This window comes from Anas acuta, chromosome 7 (assembly GCF_963932015.1).
Source record: "Anas acuta chromosome 7, bAnaAcu1.1, whole genome shotgun sequence".
NCBI classification, from domain to species: domain Eukaryota; kingdom Metazoa; phylum Chordata; class Aves; order Anseriformes; family Anatidae; genus Anas; species Anas acuta.
Window position 1 is genome coordinate 28175114 of NC_088985.1, and position 13865 is coordinate 28188978.

Consider the following 13865-nt stretch of genomic DNA (forward strand, 5'->3'; position numbering starts at 1 on the left):
AAGTTTAGTGCTAAATTTCAGTGCAGAATAATTTTACTAGGAACGGATCAGATTGGGATTTAGATTTCGGAGGCAAGCCACCCGCTGCAATAACTGTTTCCTCTGATTAGCCGTAACACCAATTTTCATTGTCTCTTGCAGCTAGATTTGAGAGACAAAACCGATGTTAAACTTCACATGGGTGTGCTGATTTAAATAATGCCAGGCTTTCAAATGTGCTGGCAGGAGTGTGTGGCTTTAGCAGATAGGACTTCTGAATATTTCAGCTGGCCTTTTTAAACAGCCTGAGCATAACACTTTCTGAAAATATTGGGAAATTTTGTGTTACTCTTCCTTATTTTTTAGTTGCAGCTCAATGCTGCCCTGGTTGGGTTTGATTTTCCCAAGGGGCTCCTGCCAGCCACGAGCGCTTTCTGTTTAGATGCTTTAAATGAACATCCCCAGATGAGCCTTGCCTTGGAAGAGGACTGCACCTGAGTGCGAAGTGAAGAGCGTGTCTGTTCCCGGCACCCTGTGTCCTGAAGTCTGTATTAAGGCCTGGAAAACATACAGGTGGGGTTTTGGGTACCTGGCGAGACAAATGGGATGTGTTTTGGTGCAGTTAACCCAGCTTCAAGTGCTCCAGGATCCTGAGTCTCCCAACGCTGCTGTCCAGAGGCAGGGCCTCACTCCAACCGTGCACGTTGGGGTGTTTGGGGTGCAAATACAGTATGAAACCTGGACCCCAGGCAGCTGGATAGGTTACAGCGAGTGCTTTGGGTTGGAGGTGGTGGTGAGAGCAGCCTATGCCAGAGAAAAAGGTGTTAAAGAGCTGGAGATGGTTAGCCTGGATACAATTAGAAGAGACAGAGTGCCTTGAAAGCTAATTTGTTTTGGTTTTGCAAGCCATCAGTCAAATAAAATACATCAGCTCTTCGTCCAAGCCCTGCCTCACTTAGGCTTGTAAGAGTGGGAGATAATTTGATTACCAAGATCAAATGATGATGTTTTAGAGGAGGAGCCATCTGGAGCATTCGAGTGAGCAGCTGGCAGCCTGGGCTGCACGCTTAATTGTCTGACTGTGCCTTGCAACTATTTTTCCACTGCAAAACCTTTTAAGAGTCTTTAGAGATCAATCTACCCCACTGCTCTGAGTGAGATGCTATCTGCAAAATTGCACACTTGTTCCCTTTTAAAAGGGAAAGAAAAAAATCATTCCCTTTTAAAAGCTCTTTCCACAACACCATCTCTCTCTTTTTTTCTTTTTTCCTGCTGGTAAAGTATTTCTTTGTTAAAACTCATGACGAATCCTTAATTTGCTGTAGCCTGGTAGTTGCTTCACTTAAGCTCGTCGCTGCTTTTTGTCCCGTCTTGTTACAGTTGTGGGGCCTCAAGGGATTGCCAAACGTTGTCTGGATAGTTTTAATAGAAGTGCATTTTTTTTTCCCCCAAGAAATTCTTAAAACACCTGCATTGGATGAGAGCAGCAGAATAATCCATGAAAACTGGGGGCTTTTCCAGCAGAGCTTCCTTTTTCCTTACCAGCTTTTTCGGTGTCACTTGTGGTCTTACCCTCTCTTCTACTCTCACCTCCCATCTCTCCTTCTCCAAATTTCGCACTTGTTGCAGCAAGCCTGCTGTCTTGGCCCAGTGCTTTCCAGGCTGTGCTGAGTGGAAGTAAGTGGAGAAGGGCTGGGAGAGAGAGAGGGTGAAAAAAAGAAGTGGGTACCCAGCGGTTTCTGGTCCATACACCTGCTGGTGCATCCCGATCCTCGGCTGAACTTGCTTTGTACCGTCACAACCCCCTGTTCTCAAGCTGTTGCTGAATGGAGATACCAGGAGGAAAACAGGATTGGGGAACAGGTGGCTGGGAGGGAGGAAAATAAAAGATGGATTTGCTGCATCTGGCTCAGCCGTGCGTTGGTTTACTTTTCTGCGAGCTCCTTGTACACGTGATTTATGGAGTGCAGCTGGGTTGTTACGCGGTGTCCCGGAGCGAACCTGAAGCTCCCTGTGAAGGTTTTGATGTCTGAGCACTCGCTGGATGAATGGCTTGGCTTGGGGTGTGTGCCGAGGCTCGGAGAGGAATGAATTTTGATTAAGTAATCCTGTGGCTGATCTTTGCTCCAAACCTGTCAGGAGCAAGGATGAATGTCTTAGTTCCTGAAGTGACACAGAGCGGCCCTGAAAGGGCTCTGAAATATGTGTAACACTTGGTAATGCTCATCGCTTCTGCTGGGGAAAACCCATACCCTCCCACAATTAAATCGTTTGTGAAATATTAATGAGAAAATGATATTTTCATTTTGTACAGACGTTTAGTTCCCCAGAAATGTAAATAAATGAAGAGATTTTCTTAAGATACGTGTTAAAGCTACCGTAACTGCACGTGGCCACTGCTGTCTCTGGATCTGCTTAAGGACAATGAAGAGTGGGTTGTGGTAGGGGAGCAGCGGTGGTTTTCAGCTCCAGAGGACTTGGTTGGCCTGACACCCAAAGCCTGGGAGCCCCCCTGAGCGGCCCCGAGCCTGGATCCTGGCTGGGTGGAGAGCCCCACACTGGCTGCCCTGTGGCCAACGTGTCCCCAAACAGTTTCACAGGGCTGCTGGTTAAAGCCAGATGAAATCCATGATGTGCTGTCTTTCTGGGGATTTGGGGTGATTTCCAGGCTGGCTGAAATGAAAGGGTGTTGCTGAGTCCTGATTTCGGTTACGCTGCTTTCCTGTCAGTGCACCTGATTGCATTTGGGACTGCGCCTCCGGTAACGCTTGGGTGCTGCCTGGCAATTTCCACTTCTCCGCGGCTGTGAGCCAGCAAATTGCTCGGGCTCTACAAGTGGAAAGCAGAGTTCAGGGAGGGTTCAACGCTTCCCATCCGTGGGGGAGCTCAGGCATTTCCCACCACGGCTGCCTTCCCTGTCCATCCTGCCCTTTGTTTAAGGACGGGCCAAACAGTGGGGCTGTCAGAAGAGATGGCTCCTTTCCCTCTTCCTGGCTGCGGTGCCCATCACTTGCTCCTCGAGGGGCAGAGGTGACGGTGGTGATGGCACCAGAGCTGCCGGGAGCACCGACCTGCTGCAGGCTCTGTGCCGGTGCTGAGGCAGAGCCCTGGCGGGGGGATTTGCTGGTTCTGCCCTGTGCGGGGATGGAGATTACTTCCTAGGAAAAAGGTGAATAGAGTTTGTGTGCAGCAGCAGAGGTTTGTGTTTGCCATTATGTGCTTGGTTTTATGTGGTGCTTCAGAGCTTGTGAGTTCAGTCCGGAGAAAATTTCCCTTGCTACCTGCGGTGTTTCAAGGGAAAAGGAAAACCGGAATCGAGAAAGCACAAGTGGATGCATTGTGCTGCTGCTCTCTGCATGCAGCGGGTCAGCCTGCCTCCTCCAAGTGCCTTGTGCTGGTCACACCGCACCGCCCTCGGGGTGGTATTCCCAGATAGGATAAATGGTTCCTGGGGAGAGCTATTGTGCGTTGCTGAAAAGCAGGCGGTAGTGCTGAATCAGCAAATAAATCAGAGGGTGGTGTTTAAACTGAATTTGAGCCTCTTGGGAAAAGAAATAAAATTATATATATATATATATATTGTAGCTTATAATCCGTACAGGGTTAATTGTGTTGTAGACAAGGAGGGGATGGCCGCAGTCACGATGATGGATTTCCCTCTGTGGCACATACAGGCGGCATCTGCAAACCAGCACCAGGATGGGAGCCCCAGCTCTGGAGAGGAGCGGCCTCACCTCCCTCGCGTGGCCGTCGGGTGCCTCTGTCTGGCTCCCGACACCCCAGAGGGGAAAGGAGGTGTTGGGGCAGGGGCTGCTGCCAGTGGTGTCAGCTTGCCTCGATGGGAGGATTGCCCACGGCCTTGCTGGCAGCAGGCGGGTGGGCTCCGTGTGGAGATCAGGGCTGCTGCTGGGGACAAGGGGGGGGTCTTTGGGGGCACAGCAGCAGGACAGAGGGTCCTGAGGTGGTGGCCAGCCTAAATGTCGGCCACTGTGGTTTAGGACGGGGAGACTGGAGCGGTTTTGGGTGCTGCCCTCTGGCATGCTCCTCCCTGGCTGTCATTGCTGCTGTGGGAGGGTGGGAGCCCAGGGAGGGCAGCCGGGACCTGTCCTGTGTCCTGCTGCTGGGACGTGCTCCCAGGCACCTGTGGGGACACCAGGGAGAAGCTGGCACCCAGACAGCTCTCCTCACAGATCCAGCTGCAGCTTCTGGGTGATTTCTCCGCGTTATTTGCTTTTGCCACTAGATGGTGAAGTAAGTAGTCAGTGAGAGCACCTAGAGCCTCGCCGTGCTCCCCAGCGGCCTCCCTCCTGGTGGAATCGCGCCAGCGGGCTCTGCTTTCTGGGAACCCGGCAATTTCAGGCAATTATCCCCAGGATGCTTTACGCAGCTCAGCCTCCGAGCACTGCTGCTGCCACGCCGAGCCCTTTGATCTCCAACTCCGGCTTCATTCAGGCAGGCCCAGCTGGGTTAAACGCAGAGCAAGCCAGCCTGGTGCTGCTGTGTGTGGAAAGCCACCTCCGAGACCTCCCCGTGCCCAGCCGCTGGCTTTGCTGGCAGCTTTTGGGGTGGCACGTGAGGGCACGGCTCACTGGGGCGCTCTGAAGGAGGGAATCGTGCTGACTGCAGCCCTGGCCCCAAGGCAGCGTCGCTGTCAGGGCCTCAGACGGCGATGGTGAAGAACAGGGAGGGAAAGGGGCAGGGACGTGGTCGGGCCCCGGGGTGTGCGGCTTGAACCGAGGAGTTACGGCTTCCCAGCTGACTAATTGGACCTTAGCCTCTCCCGGTTGTGAAATTAAATGCTTTAAAGCCAGGCAGCCTTAATTTTGCTTTAAACACGGGCCGGCTCTGCTGATGAAAGGTAACTTGCTGAGCTGCAAGAACCTGGGTTGCTTTCGCTCAGGGGAGGTCACAAGGGAAGGCAGCAGCACCCAGCCACGCTCACGGCACCTCTCCGCCTGCCCGGGCCTGCCTGCCCTCGGAAAGGCAACTCTGGCCTGGGTGCGCTGTTACAGCCAGGCCCTTGGCCGTGGGTCGGTGCTGGCAGGGAAAGTTTCCTGTTATGGGGTCTTACAGGAGCTGCTCGTGGTCTGTTGGTTTCGTGCTTCATCCCCTCTGTGCCCATTTTGGCTGATGCATCCCATGGGCAGACAGGGGGGGAGGCTGTGAGCCCTCACCCCGCGCTGTGAGCCCCAACACGGAAAGGCTTCTCCTGGCTGTTGATTTAGGGCTGTGCAATCAAACCTGGCGGCTACAATCCTGCCAAACAGGGCAGGCAACCCCGGCGCAGCTGATGAGGAAACGCGAGCAGGGCTTTAAAGCTGCCTGTGACAAAAATGCTGAAGGAGCAGGTGGTCACAGAGGATCTGTCTCACGCTGGTTTGGGCCAGGCACGGGGCAGGGAAGATCTGCTATGATCGGTAATATTCAGCGTGCTCCTCTCCTCCCTGCCCTACACCCGACACCACGGCAGCATCCCTCTGCTCGCCAGGGGATTAGGTGCGAGCCCAGGACACCGTCGCTACCATCCCTTCCACGATGGTTTATTCAAATAACTCAGGAAAGTACATCCAGCAGCTGAGTCCAGGCAAACTCTGTTGAAAAACACAGCTTCTGGGGAAGGCATCGCTGTCAGGTCGAGGAAAAGAGCAGAATCTACAGCTGCAGTGCAGTGGATGGGGAAGGGGAGGTCTGTGGGTTTGAATGCACGCGCAGGGCCAAGTGCTTGGGTTCCCAGAGCAGCTGGTGGGGACAGACGGGTGGGCGGCCAGACCAGACACAGTTCTGATGATTTTTTAAAGTATTTATTATTATTATTATTATTTTAAGAAGAAGAAGATGAATCACAGCACTTGCAGTGCCTCCCTGGAAATGGATGGTGCGTTCGCTGACATTGGGATTACAGGGCAGTGGCACTGTGATCTACCCAACCATGCCAGGTTTGCCTGCTGAAGATCTTTGCCTCTTCCCTGATATATATATCTTTTTTCTATTTTCTTTTTTTGGTGTGGCTTGAGTGCAGTTTGCTTGTCATGGGAGAAAGCTGTCCCCCTGGAAGGTGTTAGGAGGGGCTACTTGGTCGTTAGCCCACGGAGCATCCCAGGCCATGGGCTCTCAGTGCGTTACCCCCAGCAGAGCCCGGTTACTAAAGCAAACCTCCCCGCACAACACCCTGTTCTGAATAATTCAGGCAAAGCCAGCAGCACAATCAAAACCCACAGCCACAACCAGGGCTTCCTGCCATGTGTATGTAAATACGGAGATCAGGGCGAGCGAGCCAAGCCCAGACCTCCCCGTACACAACCAACAGAGGCAGCTGCTCACCTCTGCTGCAGAGCACCTGCAGCTCCCTCCCCCAGCCCACAGGTTCCTGCACCGTGGCTACTGCTTGCCCCTTTCCCCTGCTCCCCCACCAGTCTGACTCCATCCCTATTCCCATCCCCTGATCGGTGCATGATGCTGTCAGCACAGCAGGAGGACGAGCCGTGTGCTGGGCCCTCTCATCAGGCTCTTGGTGGGGTTTGAGCTGCAGATACGTTGCCGCTCACACCAGCGTCGTTAGCAGCTCGTGTTCAGAAACTGAGCATCTGGATGCAAATGCCGGGGGATTGATATAAAAATTTTATTTACTATTTGTTTTTCTTTCCCCTGAAGCTTTTCTCTAGTCTTCCACAGGCTACAAATTCACAGTTCTTTGCAAATCCCAGGACCCTGAGAGCTGAGGCTTTATTACAAATTACCATAAAGTGCGGGATGAGCTCATAAGACAGCATCCTGTAGGAACGTGTGTGCTGCAGGCTGCTGTGGGGCATCTTGGGGGTGCTCAGCAGCCCTGGCATTCCCACCTGCCTGCCATGCAGAGCTATAGGACAACCTGCAGAGGAGGTAGGAGGGAGATGTGATATTGATGAGATGCTTTGCAGGCACCGCTGGGTGCTGCCGGGGCTCCAGAGGTGTCAATATTGTCACCAAGATGTCACACACATGGCTGTGGTGGTGATGTAAGGAAAGTGCGTTGATGTGCCAGGTTTCCTCTTGGAGATGAGCACAGCTTCTGCTGGGGTGATTTGAAGCCCCTGCTGATCCCGCACCGAAGAGAGACCAAGCCTTGGTGCCAGAGGCAGAGCCCCATGTCCTGCAGAGCACCCAGCTCCCGGCAGCCAGCAGAAAGCAGAAGATGGCCCCAACGCCCAGCATCGCCTTGCCATGTACCCAGGTCCATGCACATCACTTTGGGTTCAATGTACAGGTTTTAAGTCACTCCCCACGGCTTGCCACCTTCCCAGGTGTGCTGCACTGTGGGTACCACACTCCCCCACCTCTCCATCCTGTGCCAGCCCCACAGGCTCTGCGCTCCCAGACCCCATCCATCTCCCACCCTGCTCTGTCTGCTGGGCATCACCACTCCTGGGCCTGGCTTATAACACCGGCAGGGCGCGGGGCTGAAGCTGACAGGGCTTCCTCCATCTCGCGGAGCAAATCCGTTCATTGGCCCGAGCGCCTGGCGCGCCGATTAATTACCAGCTGCCTGGCTCTGGAGCACGGCGTGAGCATCATTAGAGCCGGCTGAAAATGAGAGCGAGGAGCCCGTGAGGGTCAGGGCTGCAGCCCGTGTGCTGTAGGGGTGAGCGAGCTGTGTGCGGGGAGCTGGCATCCTTGGGGCCACCAGGTACGTCACCTCTGCTTTCCCATCGAAAACATCCCGTTTTAGGACATTTTTGCTGCTGCAGCTGGCCAAAAACACCCCCTAGGCACCCCATGGGGCAGGCGTGGGCACCACAGCCCCCCTCCCATCCTCCTGCTTATGGGGCTGGGGAGAAACAGCGGGGAGCTGGGAAGGAAAGGGGCAGGAGGACGAGCCCCGGGGGGGGGGGGGGGGGGGGGGGAGGCTTTTGGGGCTCGGCCGTGGGCTGGGAGCTCCCGTGGGTGCCGCGGCCCCGGGGGCCGGAGCGTGCAGTGAGGCGCCGCGGCCAGCAGGTGCCACTGCCCCCCCGCGCTGCCCGCCGCCACCCGGCCCCCCCTGGTCCCCCCCGGTCCCCTCCGGTCCCCCCCATCCCACCCCACCCGGAGCATCCCCACGGCACGGGGGGCGCACGGAGGGGCGGCGGCGGTGCCCCCCCGGGGCTCCCCGTGGGGACCCCACGCGGGACGGGTCCGCTGCTGCCCCCCCCACCCCCGTGGGGTCGCACAAAGCCCCGTGGGGGGAGAGAGGAGGGCGACAGGAGCTGCCCCCTCATGTGTCCCCTCCCTCCCGTGTCCTCACCCCACGGGGGGAGCCGCGGCTCCGCAGCGGGGCGCGACCCCCGTGGGGTGGGCTGCGGGGAGGTGGAGGGGGGGAGAGATGCGGAGTGGGGGGGGGGAGGATTTGGGGATGGAGAGGGGGGTGACAATAGGGTCGGGGGGCGGTGGGTGGGGATGGGGATGAGCACGGGGGGCTGAGGGGGGGGGAGGCGGAGCAGGCGTGTGCGCGGCGTGTCCGTGTCCGTGTGCGCGCACCGGGGGCAGCTCCCTCCCCACGTGGGGCTGACGCGGCAGCCCCGGCCTGATCCGGGGCTATAAAGGGGCCGGCAGGCGGGCGAAGCACGGCAGCCGCCGCCGGCTGCAGCCCCGGTCCCCGCTCCGCTCCGCTTCGCTTCCCCTCCGCCGGCAGCGCCCGGGATGAGCCGCGGCCCCCCGCACCCCCACGGCGCCCCCCGAGCAGCCCCGGCCCCGGGCGCGGCGCCCTAAGGAGCGCGGAGCCCCCCCCCCATTCCCCGGAGGCCCCCTTTTGGGTTGGGGCTGGGGGGCGAAGGGCGAGGGCGGCCGCGCAGCCGGGGTTGATGTTTAACCGGGAGCGCCCGTTCACGGAGAGGGGCCACTTCTTCTCCTCCATGGAGTACCAGCGGCAGCTGGGGGAGGAGGAGGGCTACCCGCCTCCCGCGGCCAACGGGAGCTTCAACGGCAGCGGGGTCGGGCCGGGAGGGGGCACGCCGTACCCCCTGCACGCCACCGTCACCCTCATCAGCCTGGCGGGCTTGCTCATGCTCTTCACCGTCTTCGGGAACGTCCTGGTCATCATCGCCGTCTTCACCAGCCGGGCGCTCAAGGCGCCCCAGAACCTCTTCTTGGTGTCCTTAGCCTCGGCTGACATCCTGGTGGCCACGCTGGTCATCCCCTTCTCCCTGGCGAACGAGGTGATGGGGTACTGGTACTTCGGCAAGGTGTGGTGCGAGATCTACCTGGCCTTGGACGTGCTCTTCTGCACCTCCTCCATCGTGCATTTGTGTGCCATCAGCCTGGACCGCTACTGGTCCATCACGCAAGCCATCGAGTACAACCTAAAGCGCACCCCGCGCCGCATCAAGTGCATCATCTTCATCGTCTGGGTCATCTCGGCCGTCATCTCCTTCCCGCCACTCATCTCCATCGAGAAGAAGAGCGGGCAGCAGACAGACCAGGGGGTCGCGCTGTGCAAGATCAACGACGAGAAGTGGTACATCATCTCCTCTAGCATCGGCTCCTTCTTTGCCCCCTGCCTCATCATGATCCTGGTCTACGTGCGCATCTATCAGATAGCCAAGAGGCGCACCAGGGTGCCTCCGAACAAGCGGGCGGAGCGCCCCGAGAAGAAGCAGAACGGCTTGGCCGACAAGGAGGACCTGCCGGCCACAGCCCAGCTCAACGGGGAGAAAGCGGCCGGAGGAGGTGACGGGCAGGAGGGAGAGGTCAACGGCATCGACATGGAGGAAACCTCCTCCTCCGAGCACCAGGACAACAACCAGTCCAAGAAGTCAGAGAGACCGTCGAGGGGAAAGGCCAAGACTAAGCTGAGCCAGATTAAGCCTGGGGACAGTTTGCCCAGGAAGGTGGAGGAGGAGAGGACCACCAAAGGGTCCCGGTGGAGGGGCAGGCAGAACCGGGAGAAGCGCTTCACCTTTGTGCTGGCGGTGGTGATTGGTGTCTTTGTCATCTGCTGGTTCCCCTTCTTCTTTACCTACACACTGACTGCCGTCTGCACGAGCTGCTCCGTGCCCGAAACCCTCTTCAAGTTCTTCTTCTGGTTCGGTTACTGCAATAGCTCCTTGAACCCCGTCATCTATACAATTTTCAACCACGACTTCAGGCGGGCCTTCAAAAGGATCCTCTGTAGGATAGAGAGGAAAAGGATTGTTTGAAGGACCCCCTGGGTTGGGCAGGACTAATCATTCAAGACTTTGTAGGAGAGTAACGCATGGCTCCCTTGGGCTGTGCTTGCATGGGATGGTTTCCTTCAGCCTGTGAGCAGGAAACCCTCAAAACCCGAGACGAGCCTATCGACACGCCAGGCAGCAGCAGCGAGGAGCAGCAGGCAAGTGGAAGTCTGAGCCGTGGCATTCGGCTTTCCAGGGGAGGATGGCTTTTGACTTGCTTGGTTTACTTTGCTAGTTTTTTTTTTTTTTTTTTTCTTTTGCCAGAGTCTCTCAGTGGATATTTTCATGACTGCTCAGTTTGACTCTTTAAAGACAAGCTCCGTGCAGCTCCGAGAGATGAACAACAAAGTGGGAGTATGCCACCTCAGAGGTGTCGGCTTTTTTATTTTGTTGTATTGTATATGTAATTAATATTCCCCCCCCCCCCCCCCCCCGTGTAAAATACAGTATTGTATCCCTGAATCTGAATGTCTTAATTTTTGTAAGGCAAGCAGCTTTGAAACTGTGAATGCTTTAATTATCTTTGATACCTTAAAAGTCCCTCCCTTCCCACCCTCCGAAAACTCAAAACCACTGAAAAATTAGAGCCATTTCCCCTGCCCATCAGCCTGACAATGTTACCAAAATTTCCAATGTCCGTCCTGTGTTTGTTTTTTTTTTTTTTTGACTACAGAGCTTAGTATCACACATCTTGCCAGACTGGCTTTTTTTTTATTATTATTTTTTTTTCTTTTGGAGTCATACCTGATTGTATTTAATTTTTGTGTTGCCCGTGCTATGATACGGCTGAGCTGGGAACTTCCCAGCTGTTACGAGCTAGAGCAGAGCCGAGGAGTGGTGGCTTTGCCGTGCTGTCCTGGGGGGCTGCGAGGTGGGCTCCTTCTTACACCGTGCAGTGAGCTCCTTCTCATGCCGTGCGAGGCTTGGGACCCAGCCAAGCTCCCGGCGAGTTAATCTCGCCTGATATTATACCACACTGCAGTGACGAAACGTGCTCAGCACTAACATACTTCCCCCACCTCCAACTGTAAATAGATAACATTTCATAGCAAATATCAGGGCTCTGTAGATCATGCTATCTTGTTTGTATTGATTTTTTTTTTTGGATGTTTTAAATCCTGCTGGGTTTCCTGCAGAAGCAGAGGGGGTTTGTTTGCAGAGGTGGTTCCAACTTTCTGAATTAATGGAGGAGAGTTAAGTTTTTAATCTGTCAGACTCACCTTTCATAGGAAATACCGAAGCATCCCTCTTTCAGTCTTACACAGGGCAAAACCCTGAAATTGGAAACTTACAGACACTTTCCCCTGTATTTTATAATGTATTACTATTTTTTTTTTTTTATTTAAAGAAATGTGTACATATTGTGAGATTGGAGCAGGAGAGAGTTATTACTGCTTTTACACTCCTTTCCTGAAATGTCTTTCAGCTTTTTCTGCTACAAAATAATAAAAAACAAAATGAACAGAACAAATGTAACATCTTTGTGCCATGAAGAAATTTATGGAGAATATTGAAGGAAAAAAAATCTTGATATATCACAGTAAATGCGTTGGCAAGAGTTTAAATGTTATGAAAATAGCTTTATCAAGTGCTGACAAATCATAAAAATGGTTTGAGAAAGCCAAGTTTAAGTCTCTTGTATCGGATGAATTTGCCTTCTCTGGAATTTTGTGGTGCAAGGAAGAGACTTTAAAACAATACCTTTTTACTTTTGGAAGTGTTTTGTTGATTTTGCTCTCTCTTTGGCTTTGTAATTAACTCTGAGGGTGCCCGGCTGCATCCTGGGACCTGGAGAGCAATGTTTACATTCACTTGCATTTTCAGAGTTGAATCCTCAAGACATGAGGAAAGCAAATAAATAAACTGTGCTTTACTGTAAAACAAACCAACAGAAAACACAAGCAGAAGTTGCTATAATGGATGATTATTTTTATTAAATAAAAGAGCGTTTACAGATCAAGTGTGAAAACCCTCTGAATAATTTGTTAGCTGTAATTTTTTCCAGCCGTTCACCGATTCTCCGGCAGCTTCGGTCTTGACATTTTTTTTCAAGAGCGCGTTGGGAAAAGCACTGGCGGTTTCTGAAAGGCGTTTTTACCCCAGGTAGGGAACAATGGCTCGCTTCATTGTGCAAGGGCAGAATAACAAACGAGTCCTTGATGTTTCTTGTTCTTTCCCCCCCTTTTCATGCCACGGTAAGAGCCTTCACGTGCTTCTTAAAGGAAAGAGGTTAGGTGTGATTTGCTCCTTGGAAATGCAGCCTGGCCCTGTTCCTGCCCCTTGCTGGGAAAGCCAGGCTGGTGCAGTTTCTGTAGCTCTTTTGCTGAAATTTTTTGTGATAATTAGGTTACAGATGGGATTAGAAGTGCTTGGGGTGGAAGGCAGTGCTCGTTCATATATGCAGGAGTGCCCACCTGCCCAGCGTGGTGGCCTTTGCAGGCCAGGAGGGCTTGATGGAGGGAGGCAGCGTGTCCTGCTGTCCCCTCTGGTGGCCTTGGGGGGGTTTCCAAAGTAGACCCAGGGGAGATGTAGGGGTCAGTGCTTTCCTCATCCCTATGGCTCTCTGCTGTCCTTGTGGCCGAGTCTCTAGCACAGACAAAAGCAAATTTTGGTGGGTTTGGGGGCTCAGGTTTTGATGGGCTGTCAGTGAAGCTGTGCACAACTGAGATGTGGCTGATTATTCACATTTTTTCATCAAAGATCAAAGCAATGTGCTTTTGGGGTTGTGTCCCTCCCAATACCCCATGTCCTCATAGTTCAGCCCAACCCAATAAAATACCCCAGGGACTATGTTAGGCAGGGACAGTGACTCCCTGCATCTGGCATGGAGCTGCCTGCCCGTCCCTGTGGCCAGTGTCTGAATTTCCACTGTCCTGCTGCCTTTGCCACCTTCTGACTCGTTTTTGTGTTTCATTTCCCTGAGCTGTTGGTCATTTTGGTTTCAGCTCTGTCCTGGGCCCTTTCTCCCTGCTGAGGGGAGGAGCGTCCAAGACGCAGGAGCCTTTTGGGCTGTGTTGTGCTGGTTATGGGGTGAAACCAACACTCTTCTCCCTGTGTGGTGGTAAATGTTGAGGTAAATTTCCACGCCTGCCCCACAATTTTCCATTTTGCTGTGGGGCTGCGGCTCTGCAGCCCAGGCCCAGGCCCAGTGCCCAGCCCTTCGCTTTCCCTCTCCCACATTCCTCCCTCAGTTTGGAGAAAGCAGCCTCAGCGCTCCGGCTCATTCCCATGCAAATGCCACATTATGGGATGTAATGAGCTGTGGTTGTTTTTTAATAACCTTTTATGTCGGGGCTGGAATGTTAACTGTGTGGGGGCGGGGAAGGTGCCAGCTCAGGGACATGGATGTGCGGCCACAAGGAGGAGGCCTGGCATGGCAAGTGTCCCCAGATGTCCCCATGGGCGATCTGCAGAAGCAGCAGGGTTGTCCTTGTAGAGCCTGATGATAGCCTGCCCAGGGCTTGTCCCTGACCCCTCATCCTGCTGGCATCCACATTTATTTCTGTGAGGTTTTTCCCCCATTCCCTGGGACACGAGGAGCTGGTCACACCAAGGAGCCTTTTTCAGGGTGGTCCAAGGACAGATGGGCTTGGCCCCAGGCACTTTGCTCACAGACCTGGGGGAGCCCCTCTGGGTTTCACCCCATGTCCCTCAGCCGTGCCATGCTGTGGGTGTCCCCCCACCCAAGCACCCAGAGCTTGGTGCCCCATGATGTCCCCC

General features: G+C 54.4%; 1 protein-coding gene across 1 annotated transcript; it reads left to right on the forward strand.

Moving 5' to 3' along the window:
* Positions 1-8429: 8429 nt before the first annotated feature.
* Positions 8430-12114, forward strand: ADRA2A (adrenoceptor alpha 2A). The gene is made up of 2 exons (XM_068688523.1): positions 8430-10303; positions 10410-12114. The coding sequence occupies exon 1, from the start codon at positions 8796-8798 to the stop codon at positions 10128-10130; it is 1335 nt and encodes a 444-aa protein (XP_068544624.1). The 5' UTR covers positions 8430-8795; the 3' UTR covers positions 10131-10303; positions 10410-12114.
* The last annotated feature ends 1751 nt before the right edge of the window (positions 12115-13865 follow it).

Coding starts and splice junctions, on each gene's coding strand:
- ADRA2A (XM_068688523.1), top strand. CDS start 8,796: ATGTTTAACCGGGAGCGCCCGTTCACGGAGAGGGGCCACTTCTTCTCC.